Source organism: Symphalangus syndactylus, chromosome 2 (assembly GCF_028878055.3).
Source record: "Symphalangus syndactylus isolate Jambi chromosome 2, NHGRI_mSymSyn1-v2.1_pri, whole genome shotgun sequence".
NCBI lineage: Eukaryota > Metazoa > Chordata > Mammalia > Primates > Hylobatidae > Symphalangus > Symphalangus syndactylus.
In genome coordinates, this window is record NC_072424.2 from 143,918,325 (window position 1) to 143,946,208 (window position 27,884).

At 51.0% G+C, this 27,884-nt stretch overlaps 1 protein-coding gene across 8 annotated transcripts in view; it reads right to left on the reverse strand.

The window, feature by feature from the left end:
* Positions 1-27,884, reverse strand: part of RPS6KA2 (ribosomal protein S6 kinase A2) — a 451,644-nt gene that overhangs the window by 45,210 nt on the left and 378,550 nt on the right. For all 8 annotated transcript variants that reach the window (XM_063623636.1, XM_063623635.1, XM_055269515.2 and 5 more), the window contains 2 exons: positions 10,895-10,959; positions 999-1,101 (listed from right to left, as the gene is read on the reverse strand). In XM_063623636.1, coding sequence (XP_063479706.1) covers positions 999-1,101; positions 10,895-10,959 — 168 coding nt within the window. The remainder of the gene's footprint in view (positions 1-998; positions 1,102-10,894; positions 10,960-27,884) is intronic.

Sequence of the window (27,884 nt, forward strand, 5' to 3'; positions counted from 1 at the left end):
TTTCTTTTGTAAATTGCCCAGTCTCACGTATGTCTTTATCAGCAGCATGAAAACAGACTAATACAGGCCTTTAAGAGAATAATTGAAGTTAAATGAGGATAAAAGTGTGGGGCCCTAATCCAAGAGGACTAGTGTCCTTATAAGAAGACAGAGAGACACCAGAGCTCAATCTTGCTGTCTTTGCACACAGAGAAGAAAGGCCACGTGGGGACACAGCAAGAATGCAGCCGTCTGCAAGTCAAGGCGAGAGCCCTCACCAGGAACCAACCCTGTCGGTACCTTGAACTTGGACTTCCAGCCTCCAGACTGTGAGAAAATAAATGACTGTTGTTTAAACCACCCAGTCTGTAGTATTTTGTTATGACAGCCCTATCAGAGCAGGATAATTACCACATATAAAAAAGCAAACTTTAATTCATTAATATCCCAAAAAGATAACTTTCAAAGGGAGCTGACCAGTTCTGATGAAATTTGCTAGACCCCAAGAGTAATTTCAGACACACCAGGAGACCAAATTTATGCATCCAATTGCTATGCTGTTTAGTAGTCGATACAACTTTTCAAATGGGTTTCTGTTTTTTGCATGAATAATATCTATAGCTCACAAATCTACAGACATAACTGACCGCCTTCCCTCTCCGTAAATGCACTTTAATTGAAAGAGGGATTTTAACTGCCTCCAGTTTCTTTTCTTGCTGTTGCTGTGTGTCTCTCTGACACAGGAAGTAATTGGACCGGTGACTTGGAATAAGAGAATCCATAGGACACCTTCATCATTTCCAAGGTGGAGGTTATGTAGGGAAGAACAGAGAATTGGGGCTATCACTTAAACCTTTATCACTGAGCAGAGAAAACAACAACAAAAAACCCAAACAGAATGGACAGTTATTTTGCATGAAAAGAATTCTTAAGCATGGGAATCTCTTGTTCCTAGATATCTGTCCCTAAGGGGTGAGGTGGGAGAAGCCACCGATAGAGGGAACCACTGTGGCACACACCTGTGGGCGTCCGTGCTGTGAACTCGGGGTCGAAGTGGAAGGTGTCCTCAGGCCTGCCCACTGCTGGTTTGAATGGTGGCTTGATCTCCTTCCGGTACAGCGTCTATTAATACAAGGAAAGAAAGACAGGGCGCTGAGGATGCACAGACATTGCCACAGAACACTGCGGACAGAGAAGGACGTTCTTATCACAGACTGCATCGGCCTTGTGGATTACAAGGGATTTCTAAATACTCTGAAATATAGATGACATAAAATATATTAATATGTGTAGTATTATAGATAATATGGCATATATAATAACTATGTATTATAGAAAGATATAGAAAAGGCATAGCTTGAGGTATGAGGGTTTGGGGACATGCTAAGTGTTCTTCATTTTAGGGCAATATTTTTCTAGCTTCTTCTTGGTAGTAGAATCTTCTTTTCCAAGTAAAATCATACAGGACAGCCACCACTTGCCCCCACTGGGGACGGCAGTGAAGAGGCCATGTGGCTCTCTCCTCCCTGCCCTGGGACTTTGGGGCCAGCATCATGGAACTTCAGCTCTGCGGGACACTGCAAAAACCGCCAACCCAGAGCCACCCCAGGGTGCTCTCTTGCCAGTGTCTCAGGGCCTGTGCTCTGGGGGCCTTGGCACCTCTGCCAGAAACCTGCCTTGGGTGTCAGAATGAGGGCGCCCAGGCTCCTTGACAGGAGGATGCCTGCATCTGCAGAGAACCAGCCCTTCCCAGGGCCCCCTCTGGGCCCAAACTTATTTCCCCAACAAGACCTTGGACAGAAGGCACAGAAAGTCCACAGCCCTCCGTGCTCCGGTCTCAGAGCTGCCTGCCTGACGATGCTTTCCACAGCTGAGATGTGTTGTTTTCAATCCTCTAGGGCAACAACGCATTCTGTTGGGAATTCAATGTAAAGAAAGAACACACAGGTATCTGGAACCTGGCGTGGTCCTCAGGCGGGTGATGGTGCAGGTGGTGCTTAGACGGAGGGAGCTGGGGGAGCCCAGTGCTGAGAGAAGTGTGGAGGGGGAGGGCCACTGGAGGGAGGGCTGGGGCCTGAGGCCTGACCGGAAGGCTGAGGGACCTCTGGGCAGATTCAGTAGAGGATGCTGGGTTTAGTCAAATCACCCTGATGACAGAAGGCACGGGCCATGCCAGTGTGCTGAGGGGGAGGGGGATGGGGAGGGGGATAAGAGAGAGGGAGAGAGATGGGGAGAAAAGGGGAGAGAGAGAGAGAGAGATGGGGAGAGAGGGGGAGAGACAGAAGGGGGGCGGGAGAAAGAGATGGAGGGGAGTGGGGGAGAGATGGGGGAGGGGAGGGGGTAAGAAAGAGAGAGAGCGTATGCTAGCTCTATCCAGCACAGAGCCAAGCCTCCTACTTTTATTATGAGGAGGAATTTATTTACATAAGATATTTCTGTTAAAAACAAAATAAAATACAAAACTGGTTGTCATGTATTAATTCTAGTGTGAAGTGTTTACCTCTGGAAAGCAGGGGCCCACATGGCCCCTCTAGCTCCTCTCCGCCACGCCAGCTCTTCCTCCATCGTCCCGGGGACCCATCTTGCCCACCCCTGCCCTGCCCTGCCCTGCCACAGCCTCTCATAAAACCATCCCCAGAGCCTGGTGCCCAGTGCTTCTTCATGGAGGGGTTTTGCCCCCACTGGGACATTTGGCAGTGCCCAAAGACACTGCTGGCTGCCACACCTGTGTGACCGCTGCAGGCTCCCAGGGGGTGGAGGCCAGGGTGTGCAGAACCCAGCCACCCATAGCAGCCCCACCACACAGCATCGTGCAGGTGCCACCCAGGCTGAAGGTGGGAGACCCTGGCCCTGCCTGCTTCCTTCTCTCTCCCTCACCCTTCCTGCCTTGTTTCTGCTCCAACTCTTGAAAGTGTAACGTCAATCAGCTTCTTCAAGGAGGAGGACTGGATGTTGAGGTGACTGGCCACTGTCCTTGGAACCCCTTCCCCTCCCCATGGAACCGCCAGTGTGGCAGGGCTGCAGGCTCCGCCTGGCTTCCTGCAGGCCACATCGTTCTCCCTCCTGGTCCACCGATGGGGCAGGCACCACAGCCTCGCTTCACAGCTGTCCAGGAAAGCACAGGCTCTATCTCTGCCCACCCTGACTCGGGAGGCTCACATCCAGAGGCTGTCACCTTCCTGCCTTCTGAGTCAGATTCACAGCCCAGCACTGGCACTGCTGTGACCTCCTCTGGGCTGAGGCCATCCCACTCCTTTAATACAAAGTATCTGCTGCTAAGTCAGGTACCGGTTCCCTCCATCCCAGGACACTGCGCCTGGTGGCTGGGCTCAGACTTCCCCTGTGCTCTGCCCCATCTGTGCCTAGCCCGGTGCTGGGAGTCACCCGGGATGCCCAGTGAGGAGGTCCTAAGCCCAGGTGGTCCCGTAGCACTTTTGTACCACACAAATAGCTCCTTCTCACACGGCGGCAGGAGGAAGCCTGCCTCTGCTTTCCCCGTGCTTTCCACCCCTCGGCTGTGAGCCCAGGCTTTCGGCTCACAGACCCCAACAAGACCAGAGGGAGGCATGCGTGTGAGAGTGGACGGAGCGCTTGCTGAGGGCCAGGGCCTTCCTTCTGTGCCACAGGAGCCTTCAGGTAACTGTCCACCCTGTGACATGGGTGCGTGTGCCAACTGTGGCTCTGAACACAGCCTGTTCATTGGGGCCTCCAGACCACCATGCCCCATCTGCTGGAGGCTGCTGCGTTTTCACTCTGGTCTGGGCCAGGCAGTGAGGTTCTGTGCGGGCCGCCTAGGGCTAACTGGAGCCGGTCACTCTGGCCATTTGGACGGCTTCCTCGAGGCTTGCTGCAATCTTAAAGGCCAGTCAATGTCTTCCTGATGCTGCGTAAACATTTGGAAGGTGCTAATATGTGTTATTACTATGTATGCCTTTTCTTTCCATGTGCAAACCTAAGAACGGGTTTGAGGCTTTGGGGGAGAAGTCATCCCACCTCTTGCTTTGTATGTAAACCACTGTAGGCAGGATTGTGTTGAGAGTGAAACAGCAGCAGCATCTCACCTGGGATTCTGAGCTTGACAAGACAGACACTGGCAATTCTGCCCTGGATCCCCCCTTTCTGAGACTCTGGGACAATTCATGCCAAAACCGACGGAGAGAAAATGCAGTCTCATGATCAAATTCGCCAGGCACATTTAAAATCATCTCATTTGGGCCGGGCGCGGTGGCTCACGCTTGTAATCCCAGCACTTTGGGAGGCCGAGGCGGGCGGATCACGAGGTCAGGAGATCGAGACCACGGTGAAACCCCGTCTTTACTAAAAATACAAAAAAATTAGCCGGGCGTGGTGGCGGGCGCCTGTAGTCCCAGCTACTCCGGAGGCTGAGGCAGGAGAATGGCGTGAACCCGGGAGGCGGAGCTTGCAGTGAGCCGAGATCGCGCCACTGCACTCCAGCCTGGGTGACAGAGCGAGACTCCGTCTCAAAAAAAAAATAAAAAAATAAAAAAATAAAATAAAATAAAATAAAATCATCTCATTTGTCTCAGGATGTGAGAATGGCAGTGTGGCCACAGTGCTGAAACGAATTTCACTGGAAACAGGCGCACGTGAGGAAGCCCGGAGCAGGCCCATCAGGATTCTATTTATACTAAAGACCTTCAGCTAAGTGAGAAGAGGACAGAGACAGCAACAGAAAACGGGGACTGGGTGATGACATAGGAAACACATGCTAGTTTGGGGTCTCAGACCCTAACATCTGCCTTCTGCAGACAGTTTTGGCTTCAGGCATTTTGGAATTAATACGCTCCAATAAGGCAAAGGGCACATTTATAGATTATTCCTAAAATAATAATGAAAAAATATGCAGACCAGAGAGAACACAGGATGGAAAGTGCCGCAGAAAGAATCTAAATGATTTTCAAAGCGTCACGATGGGTGTGACAGGTCAGTGGCTCATGGAGCGGGACTGTGCCTGCAGTTTACCCGGCTGTAGGTGGGTCCAACAGAAGAAGCACCTGGACTTAAAAGCTGCTAAACCAAAGGGTGATGATTCATTGCACAGAGTCCTTGCTGGGTTCCCTGAAGGGGGAGTGCCCCTGGTGTATATAATGTAGGAATAAAAGGACAGAAATCTCGCTGCTGGCAATGGGAGCAACAGCTGCATGGAGACACCTGTGCTGTGAGGCCCTGACCTGCAGCCTACAGCTTCTAAACCCCCAAACCACTCTCTGCGCCATACTGCAACTACTCCACTTGTGGGCAAGAAGACCAGAGTGGCCTGAAGACCCGGAACCCAACCTCTGCTCCCGCCAGGACACACAACAGCCAAGTTCAGGGCACACCCCACGCGCTGCCAGATCACCGAGCGACCTTGAGCTTCTCATTGTCCTGTGCCTCAGTCTCCTCTACAAGTTTCTCCCATCTCACAGCATAACAGCTAATGATGTGCTTGGAAGGGTTTCAAACTGTACAAAGAACATAAACATGAGTTACTAGTACTGATGATGAATAACGAATAACAGTAATAATAAGAGTCAGTGCAATACTAAGGGTCTAGGCCCTGGACAGAGTTCCGGAAACAAAGATGTCCCTCTCCCTGGTGACTGTGTGTCTCCAGCATCATCATTCACCGGCTGTAAAAATATTTGCAGTCCTCTGGGTCCCCCTGCAAGGGACGCCAGGCTGGGCTGGGAGCCGTCCTCGGACTGGCTTGTGCTGTCTGCAGTGATGAACTTTTACGAAGCTTTTTTGGGGTTTGTGCTAATTCTGTGTTCTCAGCATGCTTCAGCCATGGTGGAAAAACCAACACAGCTTCCATCTGCTGGACTCCGCCGTATCCTCTGCAGAGGTTTGTAGTCAATCATTAGCTCGTGGCTTCTCACTCAGCTCGTCAAGCAGAGCTGGCCTTCAGAAGGAACGGCTCCCGTGCAGACGTTCACTTGCTCATCTCTGAAGCTAAGTTAAAAGGCAGCAGCCCACATCTCTACCGTCCCCACACTTGCTGTCAGCAGATGGGTCCTGCTCCAGCAGGCCATTGAAGACCCTGGGGACAGCAGTGGGATGACAGGTATTTATGTAAAAAAAAATAAAAAAATAAAAAGATCTGCTGGCAGTATCAGGTCACAGACAGCAGCAGAAAGCAAAATATATATCCTAATATTTTCCCAGCTGGATCCTGAGGCAAGCCATTGGGTGAAGTACCCAGGCAGAAATCTAGTGGTTAGGAAATGTCTTCTCATTCATCATTAAGGAGTGTCTGCATTGCAGAGGGAATGGCTTTTGGTGTTAACAGTTCTCGCAAATGAGGCTGAACTGTGGTTTTCAGTTACCTGAGCCGCTGAAAAGTAGAATGGGCACATCTGGACAAATATATCACGGAGTAAAATTACCTCTTAAATAAATACCTTTAAACATCTTGCATTTTAGCCCCTGCTTTCTGAAGAATGGGTTGATGGCTTGCCTGGATGTGTTACTGGGGTTTGAGGTTAGCCATGAAGACACATGGGCTGCTACTGGGGCCACAGACACAGGAGAACACACAGGCAAACTCGACTCATGAGAGAGGGTCAGCTGAGATGGGGTGACCACTGGACTCATCCTAGCAAGATCTTGATGGCTTCTAAGACCATCATAGAGCGGGACTGTGCCTGCAGTTTACACGGTGTCCTGAACACGGTGTCTTCATGCCCACACATCTTTGCTGGAAGCATCCTTCTTCTCCTCCTTCTGCCCCTCTGCTGGTGAATTCCACTCGCCCTCTTTCAGGCATCATTTCTCTCTCTTTCTGCTGGCCACTTTCACTGTGCATCACCTCTTCCATCGGTGGATGATGGCGTTATGGGACAGCAGACTCCTCAGTCTGTGAGCAGCTGGAGGACGGGGCTCTGCCTTCCAACTGTTACGTCATGGACATGGACACTTTGCTGGTGCACCACCAGGGTGAGCACAAAGTGTTATTTATCAAATGCATGAATTAATGCAAAAGTGGCATTTCTGAGCTCCTCTGCCACTCATGGGCTGTGTGGATTCAGGGCGCTGGGCATTCCTCTAGCACTGCTGCCTGCCTTCCTCTGGCAAGTACAGACATGAAGTAAACACGCCTGGTTCTGATCAATCATAAGGACCTCTCTCAAAACGAAAACAAGGTCAAAATAAAATCAAATTAAGTGCTAAGAGCAACAAAAGGAACTTCTCAGCCCTGATTCTAGTCTGATTGCTTTGAAATGACGCAGAAATGCCACCTTCTTGGGCTGTGTTTGCTCTCCAACCACAGAGAGACCAGAGCACCCTGAGCAGAGGCGCTGTGTAGAGAAGGCTCTTATCACCACAGGAAAAAGGCGGCTTCTGCTCAGAGCTCGCCGGACCTCAGCATTCTGGAACGCACATTAATCTAATTAGTCATAGTTTTCCAAATCCATCGTATTGTTAAAATTCCAGGCATCTCACGAGGTTGTCTTAGCAAGTGCGTAAGCCCTTCTGGACCATGCATACTTTGGAGTGGCTCCACTCTTGGCTGAGTGCTCTGTGTTGGACTGTGTCACCTGGGGGTTCGGTGTGGAGAGACTTCTCTTTTCTCCAGGCTGCAGCCCTCAGGGTCTCCCATCCCAGGATGCTGCCCTGCCCACCTGCAGCTCCCCCTCCCAGCCCAGCAATCCTGGTTCTCCATTCTCCCAGGCATGGTCTTTGGAGGAAGGACTAGAGTGTGAGAGCCAGGAAATGGAGGGGGCAAGTCTCCCTCGACAGCTGTGACTCCTGTCTTGGGAGTCTCACTCATTCATTCACTGATTCACTCACTGACTTAGTTACTGACTCATTCACTCACTTATTCGCTGACTCACTGACTCATTCACTTATTCATTTGCTCATTCTCTCATTCCCTCACTCATTCACTCACTCCCTCATTCACTCACTCCCTCACTCATTCACTCACTCCCTCACTCACTCACTCACTCCCTCACTCACTCACTCCCTCACTCCCTCACTCACTCCCTCACTCACTCCATCACTCACTCACTCACTCCCTCACTCATTGACTCACTCATTAACTCACTCGCTCACTCCTTTACTGATTCACTCACTCATTCATTCACTCCTCACTCATTCACTCATTGACTCACTGACTCATTCACTCACTCCCTCACTCATTCACTCACTAACTCACTCATTCACTCACTAACTCACTCATTCACTCACTAACTCATTCACTCACTCACTCCCTTACTCATTCACTCACTCACTCATTCATTCACTCACTCATTCATTCACTCCCTCCCTCACTTATTCATTCACTCACTCACTGACTCATTCACTCACTCACTCATTCATTCACTCACTCACTAGGGATTCATAAAGTGCCTCCTTTGAGCCAGGCCCTGTTTTAGAGCTGTGGGATACACCTCTAAGCCACAGATTCCTGATCTTGCAGCTTACATTCTAGTGGCAGGAGACAGAAAATAATAATAAACATCAGAAATACATGGTATTATGAGGCGAGTCAGAAAGTGATAAGGGATACGAAAACAGAGCAAGGCCGGGGGGCTGGGGTGCTGGGAGAGGAGCTGCAGTTTGGAAGAGCCGCAGGACAGGTCTCATAAGATGACACTGAATGGCAGACTGGAAGGAGGAGACCAGTGAGCCCTTGGGGGACTTGGGCAGGAGGGGCCCTGGAAGCCAGACCAGCTGGAGCCAGTGCTGGGGAGGAACCTGTTCCATGGAAGCATGGGAAGGAGGCTCCGTGAGGATGGGAGGGGTGAGGTGTGGCTGTCCCGACCATTTTCCTGTGCTTCTCCATCTGTCCCCAGATGCATCCTCCTTGTCAGCACAGTGTCCTCCTGTGACATGTGCAGACCCATCTGTCCACCGCCTTTCTCTGCCAAGTCATCACAAGACCCACGGGTGCAGGACTTTGTTCCATCTATGGCTCTATCCCCAGCCCTGGAAAGTGCCTGAGACTGGGACGCCCAGCAGAAAGGGCTGGAGAAATGGAGAAGCAGATCATACGGGGAGGAGCTGTGTGGTCCCATCTTGACCACTGGCAGGCGGGGGAGGGGATGCCACATGCTGTGACCCCTTGAGGGGCAGGCATCTGGGTTCCAGGCACGGTGCTGTGCTAACCATCCACAGGCTAACACCCAGGTCCATTCTCCATGAAACAGGCTTGTCTGAGATCTAAACGCCATGTAAGGTGAAGTCTCCATAGAAAATACATTCCAACGCAGAGTCGACTAACAGTGACCTTAGGTGCCCATCTGTGAGGTGAGCACAGCCTGAGCTTCTGATAAGCTTAAATTTTCAGGAAAGCTAAGTAAGAGACTCCAAAGGGAGGCCTTGGTTTTCATTTCTTGGAGGTCCTGGTTGGGAGGCACAGATGTCCTGAAACTTTACACTCTTCTCTCTAATCTTACTTTTGAAAAGAAGTCTAATCTTATAAAAGTTCTTTAATCAGAACTGTAAAACTAGGTTTTAAAAAGTTATCACTCTTCCCCAGTTTGAGTGCTGTGCTGGGGCCCAGGCTGAAGGAAGAGGAGAGCCGGCTGGTTTTACCCAGCACTGGTGTTAACACATTCCCAGAGGAGAGGTCTGGGGCTGCAGGTGGGGCCCACCTCTTAATGAAATGTGTGGAGGCCCCAGACTCCAGGAGGACATAAAGAAGACAGAGGCTGGGCGCAGTGGCTCACACCTATAATCCTAGCACTTTGGGAGGCCAAGGCGGGCGGATCACGAGGTCAGGAGATCGAGATCATCCTGGCTAACATGGTGAAACCCTGTCTCTACTAAAAATATAAAAAAATTCGCTGGGCGTGGTGGTGGGCGCCTGTAGTCCCAGCTACTCGGGAGGCTGAGGCAGGAGAATGGCGTGAATCTGGGAGGCGGAGCTTGCAGTGAGCGGAGATTGCGCCACTGCACTCCAGCCTGGGTGACAGAGCGAGACTCCATCTCGAAAAAAAAAAAAAAAAAAAAAACAGGAACGCGAAAGCAGATAATAAGCTCTATACTGTAGAGGGCATTTAAATCTTAAAAAGTATTCCACTAAAATCCTGTGAGGTTAACTTGTTAGGTCAGGAAAAGAAAATCTCAACACAGTTGTTTTTGTGTTAACCTAAAGGAAAGAACTAAAAGCAACTGATAGGAAAGGAGGCATTGCCTTCCTCAGATGTAAAGAACAGCCTCCGCGTTTTAGCTGTGAGAATTCCCTGCATGGGGGACGCGTCAGACGCTGACTGCTTCACCATTTGGAGTTGGCGTCTTGGCAGAAATAGACAACTGACACTTGTAGCTTGGTGAAAAGTGAGATACAAGAACTTCTTAGACAATGTCCAGCCTGGCCCAGAGAACTGGAAACGGAGGCTTCACCAGTAACTCCACTAACAGAAGCTCCAGTTTATTCTAACAACTCGGCACTGTTTTTTGTTTTTTTTTTAATGTGACTTCCATGTGGGCCTCAGCCTGACTCACGATGGAAAAAGCAGTATCGAATCTGGGCCTGCCCATAGCGCCAGAACTAAAGGGTCCTGGATGAGCAGCTTGTCGGGACTTTTGTCTGTTCAGCCCTTGAGGTTAGAAGACAATCACTCCGGAGCAATCGGGAATGTGCGAGGCTCGGGGAGGCCGGGGAGTGGGTGCAGGGAGGACAGAAGCCTCGACTCTGATGGGCAGAGGAGAGTAGAAGGAGGAAAGCTGAGGGGACTTCAGGCCTCGCGCTGGAGGGAGGGGCACTCACGTGTCTGTGCCTCCCAAGTTGCCAGCCTGCTCAGCAGGGTCCTGGGAGCTCCCTGCCTGCTGGTGGCTTGTCTACATTCACCTCCGACCTACTTGTGACCCGGACACTGAGGACCCTTTGCACCAAGCCGCTATGTTCCCTCCACCCACTTCCGTGTCACGCGTGTGCAGGTGGGGACGGCGACATGCAACTTACATTCCAGTCTATGGTCACAAAGAAGGGATGGCGCTTAATTTCCTCCACTCCGTCAGTGCCAGCACCTGTCACAACAACACAGAAATGATCATCAGAACAAATCCAAGACGGGGTTCTACGACAGTTTCCGATGCAGCAGTGTGGGGGGTGGGGGTGTGCAGAGGTGGGGCCGTGGGAAGGAGCCCAGAGGCTGCTTACTCCTGCCCAAGGCACCTGCGCACCTGCCCACGCCCCCAGCTCAGACAGCCACGACTCAGCCCCGAGGGCTTGAGAGGCAGAGGGGGCCTGGGGTTGGGGTGGGCAAAAGAGGTGGTAAAGAGAGGCATGGGACAGGCCAGCCAGGTGCTGTCTGCTGCATGTGAGGGCTGCCTAGCACCCCACTGTCACGCCCAGGAGCTTGAGGTGCCTGTGAGTGTGAGCACCAGGTGGGCCTCCCAGGAGGCCGGAGGGGAAGCTGCAGAGCAGAGTGCCTGGCAAAGCTGCCGCAGTTAACCCGGGAGGGAAGAATTCCAGGAAATGAAGAGGGGTTGACAGGACTGAGTCCCGGAGGAAGCCAGAGCCCAGCCTCCTGCCCATACCTGGCCACCCCTGAGCCTGCTCAGACAGGTGACTGTTTTTACCTGGAGGCTGCTTACAAATATCTCTGCTATGTTCCGTTATTTCTACCTAACTTCCTGCCTTCCTTTGCTGCCATACAATCCTAAGGCCCTGGGGCAGAAAGGAGGGAGGGAGGAGTGGGCGGAGCACTGGGGGCCCTTTTGGGCAGCATGATTCTCTAACGGTGGATACATGTCTACTCATCTGCCAGAAATCACCACTGTCCCCCCAGAATGAGCCCAGTGCGGACAACGCCTTTAGTCAGTAGCTCAGCTCACCGACTGCAGAAGCGCGCCCATTCATGCAGGCACTGCTGTTCGGGAAAGCTGTGCGGTGGGGAGTGAGGGGGCCGTGGAAACTTGCTGCAGTTTCTGTTCAGTTTTTCTGTAAACTTAAGGCTGTTCCGAACACAAAGTTTATTAGTTAAAAACCAAAGGCCCTAAAGCTCTAGGACTCTGTGTTTTCTCCAGGATGGGACGGCCGCAGAGGAGCCCATCCTCCCGGGTCAGAGTCTGAGAAGAGGCAGGCTTGGCTGGACGGGGCAGCGGCGGCAGTGGCCGGGGAATTCCTGCCAGCTCCAGGCCTAGGTCTGGGGAGGGTCTGATCCCTGGGGCCTGGCCCCCCTGTTCTGCAAGCTGTGTTCCTTTCTGCTGCCAACTCCTAATGGCCGTGCTCCAAATCAGAGCCTCCTGTGCCACATATGCCCCTTTGTGGAGCCCCCCTCATGTCCAGCTCTCACTCCTGGAAGAGCAGGGCTGCTTGGGGATGCTGTGGTCAGCACAGGTGTGGCCCGGCCTGTCCGGCTTGAAGCTGGGCTGGGGTGGCGCAGGTCACCGGGAGTCACAGGAGATGGCGCCACCATGGGCTGGAGCTGGCCCGTGTCCTTACCCCTCCCACCCCTCCATTCTGCACTCTGGGCAGTGACGTGGAGGAGGCTCGGGAGCTGCGGTGGCCTCAGAGAGCACCTCTAGGGGGTCAATGGCTCAGAGACAGTCCCCTCACCCTGGAAGCTTGGCCAGGGCCATGGTGCTAGGAAAGAACCCACATACTAAATGCCCCTGAAGGCACTCCCACAGCTCTCTCAGCTTCGTGTTATTCACACTTTGACGTGAAAGTCCATCTAGAAGGAATTAGAAGAAGGGCACACATTCAGAAGTTCCTCCTTCCATGAGGATGCAGGATCACAGGACAGACATAGCACACGGACATCTCGGTCATCTGATGCACTTTACACTTTTACAGACGAGGACTGTTCTCATTTTACAGAAGAGGACACTGAGGCTGACGCAGGTCGGGTAACTTGTTCAAAATCAGACCAGAGGTTATGAGTTATAGGTACCTGGTTTGGAGGCACATGTCTGAAACACAGCCGAGACGCCCCACCTTCTGAAGTGTCTTTCCCCTGAGGACTCCCTGCTGAGGCCCCTCTGGGTTCCCCAGTCTATCTCCTTTGTTCTCCTCTAAACCCTGAGCCCAGGGCTCTGATCCCAGGCCTTTGCAATCGCAGCAGCTGGCGTGAGCCTTCGCAGGCGCACCAATGGCTGCTGTAATGAAATTTCCAGAGCGACAGTCTGACTTCCAAACAGCCCTCCCCAAGCGCCCATCCTGTGTGCAGGCCTCCTTTGGTGACGACCAGAACTCCGGGTTGAAGAGTCCTTCTGGTCACGATGATTAACAGAAAGACCCTCCTCTGAAGTGTGCCTCTCCTCTACTCTTTTGTTTGGTGACTGTTGGACGCATGGCTGATGATTGGAACGAACAGTTCAGAGGCCCTGGTACACGCACAGGTGTGGCAACTTGTTGGCTGTACTTCTTTGGAGGGTCTATTTCACATTTTGTACCTGCTGTATTTCCTTCTTATTCATCATTTGCAAATACGGTCTGCAGGAATTTTAGAAAGTGAGGCGCAGAGGAAACACAGGTGTTGGTATAACTACTACGTAACTGGTATGTGCTGGGTTTACCCGGATCACTGAAATCCACACATTTCTATCTTTACCTCCTTTCCGCTAAGGTAGTAAGATTTTGCACCACGTTCGTATTTTAAGTCCTCAGAAAAACAGTCGACAGGGGAATAACACTTTGGTTATCACTAAAAAATTACAGGGGTTCCAATTATAGGGGGAAACATGAAACAGGAGGAGGACTTGTGCACTCAGCACCTTGAAACCTGTGTCAACCCTCCCAGGGCAGTCAGGTTTATTATTTTGTTAATAAATGTATAGATAACCTGTAAGTGATGAAGAAATTGAAAAAGCAGACCTAGTATTTAAATCAGTGATGGAAGTTGCCCTGGACGGTTATAGGCTGGACATGGGGGGCCAGTTAGGAGAAACTTGCAGTGTGTAAGAAACCTAAGGAGGCAGCCAGTAAGATTCTACTGAATGTTCCCAGAAGTGTCGGAGATGGGTTTGTGTGACTCTCAAACAACAAAAATGAAAATATGGCAAAGGAGTCCCAAACCATGAATTAACCATCTCCTAAAGCTATCTGTGGATATAAAGACACAATGCATATGTTTTTGGCAGGTACCAAAACCCTTTGGGAATCACCTGCCGAGAATTTAGAAGCCCCACAATGAAATGAATGGCTTACCTCGTGAAAAATACGAAGTACAAGAGCTGGACAGAATCAGTGCAATGAAAGAATAAGTCATCTATGCAGTGGCTCATGCCTATAATCCTAGCACTTTGGGAGACTTTGCACTCGGCTCCCCTTTTTTATCTGCACTGAACACATTGGACAAATGACGGTGAGTGGAGTTCTGGGCGGGGAGAATCAGAAAGTATCAGGCTGATGCTGGAATCATGGCTGACTCGCTATGGGATGCTGATGACATGCACTGAAGGCCTTCCTTGGTTCTCGAGGACTGCTGCCACTCATCTAGATCACGAAGCACTGACAAGAACAGGGACAGGAACTGTGAGCACAGAAGGCCGGAATTCCCTCCTGTCAGGCTTAGCGATTTGTCATTAAGTTCCTTAATGCAGGGCAAATAGGAGTTCAAGGTTCAGGGGAACAGAAGATTCAAGAATCACACTTCTTCTCTGTAGTAACACCTAATCCTGTTTTTTTAAATGGCTTGTGGTCTATCTCCAAATTGGGGCATCACCTAATGTGTTTATCTGGGTCTGTGTCTCCAATTGCTGTGCTCTGGTTAAGGGTATAATTTTGCAACCAGTTGGAACTCTCATATCAATGACTAGTTTTAAAGTGCAGTGCAGCACCTGTGAGAGGATTTTCTTTTTTATTTTGGGGGGACTCATTCTGTCGCCCAGGCTGGTGTGCAGCGGCATGATCGTGACTCACTGCAGCCTCAATTTCCTGGGCTCAGAGGATCCTCCCAGCTCAGTCTCCTGAGTAGCTGGGACTACAGGCATGTGCCACTACCCCTGGCTAATATTTTGTATTTTTTGTAGAGATGGGGTCTCACCATGTTGCCCAGGCTGGTCTCAAACTCTTGGGCTCAAGTGATCCGCCTGCCTGGGTCTCCCAAAGTGCTAGGATTATAGGCATGAGCCACTGCATAGATGACTTATTCTTTCATTGCACTGATTCTGTCCAGCTCTTGTACTTCGTATTTTTCACGAGGTAAGCCATTCATTTCATTGTGGGGCTTCTAAATTCTCGGCAGGTGATTCCCAAAGGGTTTTGGTACCTGCCAAAAACATATGCATTGTGTCTTTATATCCACAGATAGCTTTAGGAGATGGTTAATTCATGGTTTGGGACTCCTTTGCCATATTTTCATTTTTGTTTTTTGAGAGTCACACAAACCCATCTCCGACACTTCTGGGAACATTCAGTAGAATCTTACTGGCTGCCTCCTTAGGTTTCTTACACGCTGCAAGTTTCTCCTAACTGGCCTCCCATGTCCAGCCTATAACCGTCCAGGGCAACTTCCATCACTGATTTAAATACTAGGTCTGCTTTTTCAATTTCTTCATCACTTACAGGTTATCTATACATTATTTGTTTAAAGGTTTTTTTTTTTTTTTTGCCAATTTGAAATTTCATCTATTTCATGTTTACAGCCTTTGTCAGGGAGTCGCTCGTGTCTCACAGGACTCAGCCGATTGGGAGTCAGGGATGGGCTAGGGGCTCAGGATTGAGCGGTGCGGGAGCCAGCTCTGCGGACAGGCCCTGGGCATGGGTCTCTAGCGGCTCCCTAGGGCTGGTTGTGAGGGTGGGGCTGCCTGGTCTTCAGCAACCATCAAAGCCTGGCTTATGACAGGCAGTCCCAGCAATGCCAGTAGAAACTGGGATGAGGATCAGAATGGACCACGTTTGAAGTCATTAAAAACGCATCATCTGGAGATCAGTTCCGGACATGAAAACAGTAACAAGAGCAACGGAAAACCCTCTGCCCGTGCGTGAGCCACAGGCAGCAGGTGTGCTGTGAAGACAGTACAGCCGGCTTAGGTGATGGGCATTGATTTGCTGTGCTATTTTTGTGCTCATCAGCACACTGAATTCCTTTCTAACCTTTCCCTCACTTTAAACTTCCCCCTGGGAGTCTCAGAATAGCTCATGAGTTTCTAGGAGAAGCTACCGATGCTCATTAGGAATGAGCTAGAAAGCTGTCAGCTTTGGAAAAAAGGAAGATTTGGAGGTAGGCTCAGGAAGTTTTATACTCACTGCAACTCCTGTCCTGGGGAACAGTCGCGAGATAACAAATAACAAACACTGGTGCTGAAAACCCCAGCAGTTCCTGATCTCAGTGCAGGATACATTTACAGCTGTTTCTAGACATCACTATGGTATAAAGTTCTATCAGAAATGGAACTCACTTAAGTAATGAGAAGCAGCAAACACCACACCCAGGGTCTAGCCCTACAAAGCCTGCTCAACAGAAGCATCGCCCACATCTGCAAGCCTCTCCCGTCTCAGCCAGGAGCAGCGCCAAGCGCAGAGGGGCCAGATGTCCTGCTGAGCCTGTTCCTGCAGAGCTTCGTCCCGGAGCTTACCCGTGATGCTGCCTTGGTCCATGCTTACAGGGTGCAGTGCCGAGGGTGCTGGCCAGGAGCCCCTTTCTCACCTTTCTTTTATTCTATTCTTTGAAATTCCTGGATTTGCAAATCACTCAGAGTCACCGAGTCTTCCACCTGGGAGGCCTTTTCCTCGCACAGACAAGAAAGCAGACAGCCCGAGCAGGGGTGTGACCCTCCAAGGCCTCTATCGTGGGATGTGCCCACTCCTGCTGCCAGCCCCAGCCTGTGGTGCTTCTGCTTAGACTGGGTCACCCTACGCTGCTACAGCCACCCCAGGGTCTTTCTCTAATTCACAACCACACAACCACCAGAACAACAGTGCTAAGAAACAAGACTGGTGTCCCCTCGGCTGCACCCTTCAGAGCCCCCACGCGTACCACATCCACCACATACTCCCGAGCGTGGCCCGGCCTCTGGCTGCCCTGTCTCCTCTTCACTCACCCGTCACCCAGGCATGGGGACATCACAGAGTCACACATGCCCCCAGGTGTGCCATTCTTCCTCCCTTCCTCCTACTACTTTGCATGTGACGTTTCTTGGGCCCAGAAGGCCCCCTCCCCCTGGCACCCCGTCCAGCATCTGGGACGTCTTCTGAGACCCAACCCAGGCATCCTCACGGAGCGGCTCTGTTGCCCCCACTCAAATAGATCAGTGGCCCCAAACCAGCGGCCTCTGGAGGGCAGTGGCAGTGCCACCCACCTTCCTAAGCCAGCACCTGCTACGGGTATTCAGTACACGTTCACTGAAGAGATCACACACGAAGGCTGGGGGATTCAGTCTAGAACTCTTTTGAATGAAGACATTTCATCTTCAGGGGATGTGGAGGTGGGAGAAATGCTAGTCTTAGACTCAGAAGCCAAGGAACCTTGAGCAACTCACACGGGGGCAGAGGGCCGTTTATGCACCTGCAGAGCGTAAGAAAGGAATGAGATGCGTCTGTAGTTCTGGTAGTCTGGACATGTATAAACACATTATGCTGTCTCTTCCAGCTGTAAATATCTGTGCAGAAACTCTGGGAGGGGTAAACTCCCCCAAATTCGTATGCTGAAGCCCTAATCCCCAATGTCTCGCAACGTGACCGCATGTGCAAAAGGGGTCACTGCAGGTATAATGAGTCCGGCATTAGCAGGGCAGGCACTCATCTCCTATGACTGCTGTCTCTAGAACAAGGGGAAATTTGGACACAGACCCACACGGAAGAGAAGGCCACATGGAGATGGAGGCGGAGGTCAGGGTGCGGCATTCACAGCCAAGGGTGTCAAGGCTGGCCAGCAAGGCCCCAGGGTCTGGGAGCGGCGCGGGACACATTCCTTGCAGTGCAAGCGCAGCCCTGCAGCCTTGAGCTTGGACCTCCGGCCTCCAGAGCTGTGGGAGGACACATTTCTGCTGCTCAAGCTGCCCAGTTTGCGGTTCTTTGTCACGGCTGCCCCAAGAAACACACAGAGGGGTGGCCAATGAACAGCTCAGTGTTCACTGTGGTCCACCGGGCATTAGATACGTGTGTTTTTATCCGCGTTTCCCGCTACACTGTGCACACACAGAGGGCACATTTTTCCTTCGGTTTCCTAATTTCTAGCTTATCGTTTTGTCCACTGATTCCTCTGTCAACTGGACTGAACGGAATTGTCTGGGAATCCAGAGGCTTCCCGCTGATGGGGGCTCATTAAGGAAGAGGCAGGGGCGAGGAGGTCGAGAGGCAGAGAGGGGTCCCCTCCCTCCCTGGGGGAGGCCATAGACAGGGAGAGTCTACAGCTCGAGGGGACTCGCACTAGAGGAGACACCAAGAGAGGACAGGTGGGTGGGAGGCAATGAAGACGCATTCGCCCCTCCTCCCAGCCCCTCAATTGGGCGCTGACGTCCTGTGCGGCGCAGTCCAGGGTGGGAGAGCTCTTATCAGAGAGGCTGAACACAGGGGCGGCTAGAGGTGTGCGATTGCCTTGCATATCCATGCGAGGGCCCAGGGTTAGAACGAGGCCTCTACCAGCCACCAATTCCCCAGATGGTCAGAGGGAGAACTCAATTCCAGGCTCTTTGGAGGAACGAGAATAAGGCTCATGGCAGTCAGAAGCGGGGGACGTTCCAGCCACAAACCCAGCCGCCTGTGCAGGTGAAGGTGACTCTGCCCAGCGGGGTTTTCAGACTATCCGGCTCCAGCTCCTCAGGCAACTAAATCCAGCGCCCTCCCTGGAAAAAGGCTGGGCAATTAATTCTGACTGTAGCTTCTTCATGTTGAACCTGGGCATCTTAGGTTGTAAAATACACCTGTGGGAGGGTCCACAGCTCCTCGAAAGCTTGATGATAACTCACTTATAACACGCGGTTTGAAGGGCGATCTCGGCCCGGGGTGAGCCATTCTCCACGCTTGTGTGAGCTCTGGGGGGCTGGTATCTTTTAACCAATACCCATCTCTACACCTAGGGAGGAGGTAGGTCCATCTTTCTCTCACCCGTAATTTAAACCAAATACTAAAACAATATTTTAGATTAAAGAACTATGATTTTAGTAATGTCAAATTTGAAGGGTTTTAGTTTAAAAAATAGGTTATTTAGAAAATTATTTTCTTCTCCCAGAACAAGGGGAGAAAAAGCACAAACACCCCAATACTTTGTCACATTCACCCAATTCACTGTAGCAAATCCTCCCCCAGCAACATAATAATGTTTGAAAGAAAACAGTGACTCTGGCCAGGCACAGTGGCTCACGCCTGTAATCTCATGTGGGGAGGCCAATGCGGGAGGACTGCTTGAGTCCAGGAGTTCGAGACCAGCCTGGGCAACATAGCACAGCCCCTTCTCTACAAAACAATAATGAACTAGCCAGGTGTGGTTTTCCATGCATGTAGTCCCAGCTACTCAGGAGGCTGACATGGGAGGACTGCCTGAGTCCAGGCAACTGAGACTGAAGTGAGCCATGACTGCACCACTGTGATCAGCCTGGGCAACAGAGCAAGACCCTGTTTAAAAAAGGAAAGGAAAGGAAACGGTGACTCCAAGACAAAGCGCTCTGATTGCTGCAAGAACAGAGTCTGAACTGTTGGTTCTCGTGTACGTTTGGATGAATAAATACGTCCAACGTCTCCACTTCTCCTTTCTGACTCCAATTCACATTTCCAGGGGAGGCCAAGCAGGGGAGGGGTGCGCAGCAAACCCTCACGCATGCGGCCCCACAGGTGGTGACTGCGGCAGCTCGGCTGGGCGGGGGCGGTTACCGTGCGTCACCTCAGAGGGAGTGGCAGAGGTGGGGTCGTGGTGCCTGCCACCTGAGGTGGCACGTCCCTTGCACATATGCTCACATGCTTATGTTATAATAAGTGTCCAGATATCATTTGGGCGCTTGGGAATGACAAGGCAGAGACTACACAGATTTCCATCATCAAAGCTTGGTCTTGAAAGAGGAGTTTCAGCCACTGGCAAGGTTCCTGGCAGCAACTGTGTGAAGATGTTACCCTCTGAGGGATCAGACCCTGGGCAAGGCGGGCATGACTCTGTGCTCTCGCCAGGGTGGATTTCCCGGGTGAGCTTCAGGACTCTGGCTATTGGCCTCAATGCTCTTCTGGCTGGTACTGCGGGCTTTCCATTTACCCTTCCATTCCGCAACCAGCTCAGCAGAGGGTTTAACAACATCTATTAAAACGCATCTCACAAAACGATGGTTTTCTCCAGAAAACTCTCAGAATTGTGGCTCCTCAGTCATTGTGCATCAGATAACGTTTCTCTGTTCTGTCCCACAGCCAAGTGGCAGAGAAAGAAAAGAGTCAGATGAGCAGGAAGCAATGAGGCCTGGGGGTTGGACACCATTCCCGGCCACAGGCCTCTGCACACCGCTGCTCTCTGCTTATTTACATGTTTACTTGTCAGACCCATTACAGTGTTTCCCACACATCAGGCACTGTTCTGCCTCCTCAAATCCTCCTACCTACTTCATGATGTTGGTGCTGGTATTACCCTCAGTTCGTAGAATAAATAAGCAAGCACAGAGAGATGAAGCCATCCGCTCAGGCCCACACGGCCAGGAAGGGGTGGGTGGGGTGGGTCTGAGCACCTGGCTCTGGCTTCGCTTTGCTTCTGTGCCCTGCCCTGGACTCCAGCCTGTCCCACATGCTCCCTTCTCCTCTTTCGCTGCTGCTCTTTCTTCCCCTTCCATCAGGCCCTCTCCCCTCTGCTGAGATCCATTTTGTGCCACATCTGTTTCTCTGCCCTGGCCGCAGGCATTTGTGCACGTCTGGGCTGCAGCTGGCCTTACTGTTTGCTGTCAGAGAGCCCATGAGCACGAGGCCACACTGTGGCTTCATGGGTCCCCAGAGCCTAGCCCACGAGTGAGGGAAGGCACGGGCCAGACTGCCCATTATCCACTTACGCTTGCTCTGGATGAAAGCACCCAGCGTCTGCCCAAGAGCCATGAGAAAGGGGCAGCAGGCGATGCTGGGGACAGGCGGTGGCCCCAGTCACGGCAAGGTGGCATTGTGGTCCTGCGATCTGCCAGGGGGGCAGCCCTGGCCACAGTGCGATGGCAGCGTGACTCGTCAGCTGCCCGAAAAGCATGGCGAGTGGCAGCATGGTCCTGCTAACTGCCAGGGGGTGGCCCAAGGTGGGGCGCCTGCTAGCACGTTACAGAGAAGTTTCTGGCATCAAATGTTTCTCCCTAAAACAGCTTTTTAAAAACTGGGTTTTCAATCATAAAAATAATACATATTGGCAGAAAAAGTCCAACTCTTGGCATGAATGAGGTGAAAGGAAAAGCTCCCCTCTGCCTGTCCCTCCGGGGAGAAGCACCCGCTGTAGGAGCTGCTTGCCTGTGTTTGCAGAATTTTTCTTTGCTTACCTCCCTTGCTTCTAAAAACACAAACAGGATCAGTCTGAACGTTCTGTGCTGCAATGCGCTATTTTTACTTAACACTTCTTTTTTTAACGTACACATCCTTCCATGTTAGTGCATGCAGAATGACGTCACTCTTCAATACTCGCATAGTATCTCCTGTGTAGATGACGGTAATTCAGTTAACCGTCCCTGGGTGATGTGGGTTTCAGCTTCTCATATCTCTCTGTGCACTTGTGTAAATATATTTGAAGGATATATTATTTGAGGTGGAATTACTTGGGTGAGGCGCATGTGCTTTACTTTTGTAGAGGTTTTTCAGGTTGACTTATGAAAAATGAGACAAACACACCGCTTCACCTGGAAGTTGGGAAACTGCTCTCCTATCGCCAACAATGGGGATTGCCAAATGTGTGCCTCTGTGCTAACTTGAGAGGTAAAAATGGGCTAGACCTCCATGAAGATAGTAAGGACATGAAATATCACGAAGAATTGTACAGGCACTGGCTGATTCAAAAGCACAAAAACATTCACGGAAAGCAACAAGTGCCATGCTTTAAATAGCCCCTTCACAAGATAGGGAGGGCTTTAGGAAAAATCCTCAGCCCTCGCTAGATGTTTTGGACCTGACAAGCAAGAATCTTATACTCCTTAAGATTGTGATTATATATATATATATATATTTTTTTTTTTTTTTTGAGACAGAGTTTTGCTCTGTCGCCCAGGCTGGAGTGCAGCTGCGCGATCTCAGCTCACCACAATCTCCGCCTCCTGGGTTTAAGCAACTCTCCTGCCTCAGCCTTCTGAGTAGCTGGGATTACAGGCACCCACCATCACACCCAGTTAATTTTTATATTTTTAGTAGAGATGAGGTTTTGCCATTTTGGCCAGGCTGGTCTTAAACTCCTGACCTCTAGTGATCCGCCTGCCTGGGCCTCCCAAAGTGCTGGGATTACAGGCGCGCACCACCACGCCTGGCCAATTTTTGTATTTTTAGTAGAGATGGGGTTTCGCCATGTTGGCCAGGCTGGTCCTGAACTCCTGACCTTAGCTGATCCACACGCCTCGGCTGGGATTACAGGCGTGAGCCACAATGTCTGGCCAATTTTATATACATATCTTTCTTCTAGTGTTTTTCTAAACCTTGATGCTCTTCGTCCAATTTTTCTATAGAATAAAAATTCTATACAAAATTCAATGAAAACAAATAAGTTGGGATTTTTACAAAATTCTGAATTTAAGCTACAGTGGAATTCTGGGAAATTCTCTGCAGGAAAAGAGAATTATACCCTCATTCCATATTAAAGTATAAAAGAATTGAGTTATGAATTAAAAGATAGTTCATTTTTCAAGTTTAAAAGGCCAGGTCAAGTACTGTTATCAGAAATACAAGCATAGCTACAGGGAATTTTCCTGAAAAGCCTTTTCAATTTTTAATTAAGACTGAGCAAAGCTCAAAGTGGTCTTTGTTGTTGCAAAGATTAGAAATAAATAAGCCATGAAGGCTCAGCTCTAATTTGTGGCTTTTAAAAACGATACTGATGTCTGACATTGCTCTGGAATCAAGCCAAGGTCCCCTTTGAAATTGAATTAATAGATCTTAAAGTATGTGCTGCAGAGTGGAGGCCTCTGCTGAGTTCTCTGATGAGATGGTAGACTGTACGTATACCTCTCTGATAGATCTTAAAGTACATGCTGCAGCGTGGAGGGCTCTGTTGAGTTCTTTGATGAGACGGGAGAATGCATGTGCATCTCTTTGTTTTGCTGTAGGCACACACAAGTACACTGGAAGTCTTGGTTCTTTCTCATTTTACTTGGGTTGTCACCAGTTTCTGGCAGGAAATTCTGCCTCAGCTATCGGGGTCCCAGAGCCAAATGTGTTCCAATGAGATAAACAAATGAATCTTGGGATCTGGGCCCTCGGTGACTTCAGAGATGCCACCCTTTCCTTTCAAATGCAGCTGCCCTTGCTGGGGGAGGACTGTCCCAGGAAATTCTCTGAGTAACACTGTGTCTGGGACAGGTATCTGTGCTCCGAGGAAAGAAATAATTTTCTAAATAGTTTGTTTTTGTCTCAGAAACCAGAGCCAGGAGCAGTGACAGGGAGCCACTCAGTTAATGCCTAGAGGCCTTGCTTATTCTGGCTGCAATCACAGAAGGCTTCAGGCGATGATGAGGAAATGAGTGTGACCCTCTCAGGCTGGCTTCACAGGGTTAGCCGTTGGAGGAGGGAAAACCCACCCAAATTAGTAAAGTGGAAAGATTTCATGAACTTCTCCAGTTTCAATAAGTGAAATCTGTGTGTTTGGGTGGGACTGGAGACAAGGGAAGATGAGGGAAAGGAAGGAGGGGAGAGGGAGAGAGACATCACATCCTATTTCATCTTCCCTAAAACCCAGAGTGCTTCACAGCCATGCTACAGTACGCCCCCACCATAAAGCAAATTTGGGGGATCATTTTAAACTAGTTGCCTCCCAAAAGGGACTGTTCTAAACAAAGGTGGCCGTGCAGCCTTGACCTTCAATAAGAAGTCCCAACACTTGTCCAAGTGCCTCAAAAGCAGAGATTCTCGAAAACCAGATGTAACAAGATGTCCCAAGACTCACAGCCTGAAGACCGTGGGGAGCCTTTGGGCCGACGGGGCCGCTTTTACAGGACATGTTTGTGCCACACCAGGTAAGAGACCACCTGGGACGTCTACGTGTGTGGGGAGAGGACACGTGCAGCTGCACGCTGTTGGAGCTGGAAGAACTGCAGGGACCATCAACCCCACCTTCATTTCCCAGAGAAGAGGAGGGACAGGGCCCATGGCTGTGCAGCTGGCCACAGCCCAGTAGGTCTGGAACTCAGAATCTGGACAACCCCCATGCCACTGTGGGCTGCAGACCAGAAGCTCACAGAGCTGGGGCCGTGGCCACCTGGGTCCTGCTCTCACACATCCTGCTGCCACGCCAACACCAGAGAATCCACCACTTCTAGCAGGAGCACGGCCCTCAAACACTCAGGGGAAAGGAAAAATCAGGCCTGATTTCTTACAGAATTGGAAAAAATTAAGAAAAGCCCATTTTGCATCTTGAAGACCGAAAATGTCATGCTAATGAAGAATTAGAAGAGCAGGGCCCTTTTTTCCTCTTTTTAAGATTAAGGGCAAATCGCACCCTCACTAAATAAGAGAAGCTCATACGTGGTCTTCTCAGAAACCCACGGAGAAGGAATGGGTTTGTGCTTCCACATTCGGGAAGGGAGGACCCAGGCCTCTGCAACAGCTGCACTGCTCTCTGGCTGGGCGGGTGCCAACTAGAGCCGACTCCTGCACACACAGGGTCCTGGGACAAGCCCTTGTACCTTGGAACAGAGCCTTGCTCAAACAGAAAATGATGAACACAATTTTACAGTCTTGTCATGAAGATCGGAAATGACAGGTGTGCATACTTGGCAGGTGTGAAGTGCTAAGAGAATGCAGGATTGTGCAAGTCACCAGCAGAAAAACACTTTGTGAAAAAGAATTCTGGGTGAGTGCACAGAAACAGCATGACGTCCATGTCCACAGGCAGAGCCCCTGCATCTGAGCAGGCACTGCGGGGGCCAAGGCGTGACATGCCCGCAAACCCGTGCTGTCTTCTCTGCTTTACCACTTGACAGGGAAAATGGATAGAGATGAAGCAGGAGCACCAAGGGTCAGGCCCGACTCAACTCCACGCACTTCAGGGCAAGGAGCTTTTCAGAGCGCCTCAAAGAACAACTGCAATTCCTTCAATTCACTTTAGTGCATTCATATTCACCAGGGGCTCTGCGTGGTCTGAGAGCTGGATACAAAGACGAGCCAGACACAACCTCTGCCTTCGTGGGTCTCATCACTTAGTGAATACCTGTGGCTGGCCCAGCTGCCTGGCTAGTAAAGCCGCCACTCCAGCCCTCGTTTTCTTCCTCCAACCACAGATGCTTGTTCTCCTGCCTTCCTTATGGTGCCATGTGTCACGAGTGCCATGGGATAGGGTTCCAGTCAACAAGAAGTACAGAGAACTCCCAGGGGCTTCCAGAAAAGCTTTGTTTTTGTGATAAAGGGGACAGAGGCAGCTGGCCTCATCCAGTTCCTTTTTTTTTTCTCCTGCAGTGAGGGTGTGATTCCAGGAAGTGTTGTAGCCACATTATCATCACAAGGCACCGAGGATAAGGATGAAAAGGCAGTGCACTGAGGATGGGAAACAGAAGCCACAGGAAGATCTGGGCTCCTGACAGCAGTAGTTCAGCTGCCAGTGTCTACAACTCATCCACCACCACGTGGTGTGTTAATAAGAGAATGAAACCGCGATTTGGAAAACTAAATTAACTGAACAAAAAATTTAAAATTATTTAAGGGTTCTATTCCTTGCAGCTAAAAGCAATTCCTATGGATACATCTGTTTTCATAAGTGAATTTCGTAAGCTTCTTGTTTGACCTGCCTTGAAGTACTGTCATGAGAATTCAAGTCAGATAATGACTGTCTTAGTGCAGTGCCAAGGCATCTTCTCATCCTCATCAACAGCACCGTGCCTGGAGAAACCTGAGGCTCGAAGAACGACCTGTTCTCCTGGTTCATTGGAAATCCGCCCAGGCAGGGGAACGTCGGAGCTGTCCACCCACCCTCTGCCACCGCCCATGGGGCCTGCCTCCCAGGGCTGTGTGGGGGAGGCCGTGCTTACACCCAGCAGCACAGAGAATGCGGGGAGGAGAGCCACAGACACAGTAAAGGTGCAACCTAGGGTCACGGAAAAGAACAGCTCTGGACCTGACACTGAAAAGGCTCATGAAATGAGACCGGGGCTCTAGACGTGGGCAAACTTCAGAGTTAAGAGATGAGTGGAAATGGCATGCAAAGATGCTTCTGTGCATTTTGTGGTAGTTTACAGCATTGCAAACCCGATTCTAAGGCAGGCGTGTCCTGAAGTGGGTTGAGATCTGCTGAGCCGGGCAGCAAGCCCCTGACGGTGAGCCCGATCCCCTCCAGCTGGGAGGGTTCCTTCCTCCCAGAAGGGTTACTTCCACATTGCTCTTAGTGCTGACGGAGACTGCAATGAAAGGGACTCAATTTAATTCACAATCTGGAAGACTCAGATCAGAAACATGACCTTTGACATAGCATTTGGACAAACCAGGGCACCGCGATGCATTGGCTTAGCTGAGACACGCTTCTCGACTTGCGTCCGTCTTCAAACACACCCTCAGAGTTAAGAAACGCCGCCTCCCCCGCCTCCCCCGCCTCCCCCACCTCCCCAGAGGCACAGTGATGAACAGGGGTCTGTAAACAAAAGGCCAGACCACACCCAGATTTGGGAAAACTGCAGTGAAATGGCAACTTTGGGACACAGGGTGGGACACAAGCCCTTCCTGCCTTGCCCAGCCCAGGCTGGCCCTCTGTCCAAGGCTGCAGCTCCCACCACTGGGGACCCCACCCTCAGGGGGTGAGGTCTTACCCATGACAGGCCCTGTGTGGATAGGGACTCTGGGCACTCAGGGTTAGCGCTGAGCCCTTGCTGCGTTTCCTGAGCCGAGTCACTGTGTAACCGTGGGTGTGCACCAAGACCAGCGAGTGAAGGGCCAAGGTGCAGACAGCTTTAGGAGCCGCACACCTCTTGGAAATGTGGCTGTGACCCTGGCTAACGACGACCGTCACCACTGATGAAAAGGAGGAGTCCTGCTGACTCCTGATTGGAATCTCAGGTCCCATCTGGGACTTTGCTGAGGGGGTCCCAGTAACAACAGTGTGGCAGAAATTCCGTTTGGTCGGTGGGTTCCTCTAAGCCATGAACCCTACACACACCTGTGAGCACACACACACACACGCGCACACACGCATGCACACGCATGAACACACGCGCACACGCATGAACACACGCATGCACACACACACACTCACACGCATGAACACATGCACACGCACGCACACGCATGAACACGCACGCACACATGCATGAACACACGCACACACGCATGAACACACACATGAACACACGCACACACACATGCACACACGCACACACATGAACACACACACGCACACGCATGAACACACGCACGCAGTGCCCCTGTGTGTGCTGCAGCACGGGCCCTCTGTCCTGACCAGGCATCCTCCTCTCTGGTCCTGAGTGCTCTCCATCCTGGGCCTTCCATCTCATTATCGCCCCCAGCTGGCATCTCGGTGACTTGGGGCTGCTCTGCTGGGGCCTTCAGCTTTGTCCACGGCACTGTTGGTGAATACCCCTCTAAGGAAGCTGCCTCTGTCTGGGTGACAGTTCCCCAGCCTCTCAGACCTTTGACTGGGGACAGAGCTGTAAAATGTGTGCAGTGACCTGCTAGCTAGTTTTCACCCAATGCACTGGACACAGTCCTTTCCACAGACACCAGCATGGGGCCCTGCCAGGTGGCGCTGGGGGCTGGGTCCGTCAGTGTCTCCATGGGCCCTGGCACGGATGCACTGTGGTGTGGGTGACACGGGCTCCACTGCAGGGTGAGTCTACACTCTCCAGCCATGCGGGCTGCAATTCAGTCTAGACCCTGGCCCTTCCACATCAGTAACAGCAACGTGGAGATTCTAAACAGGGGGACT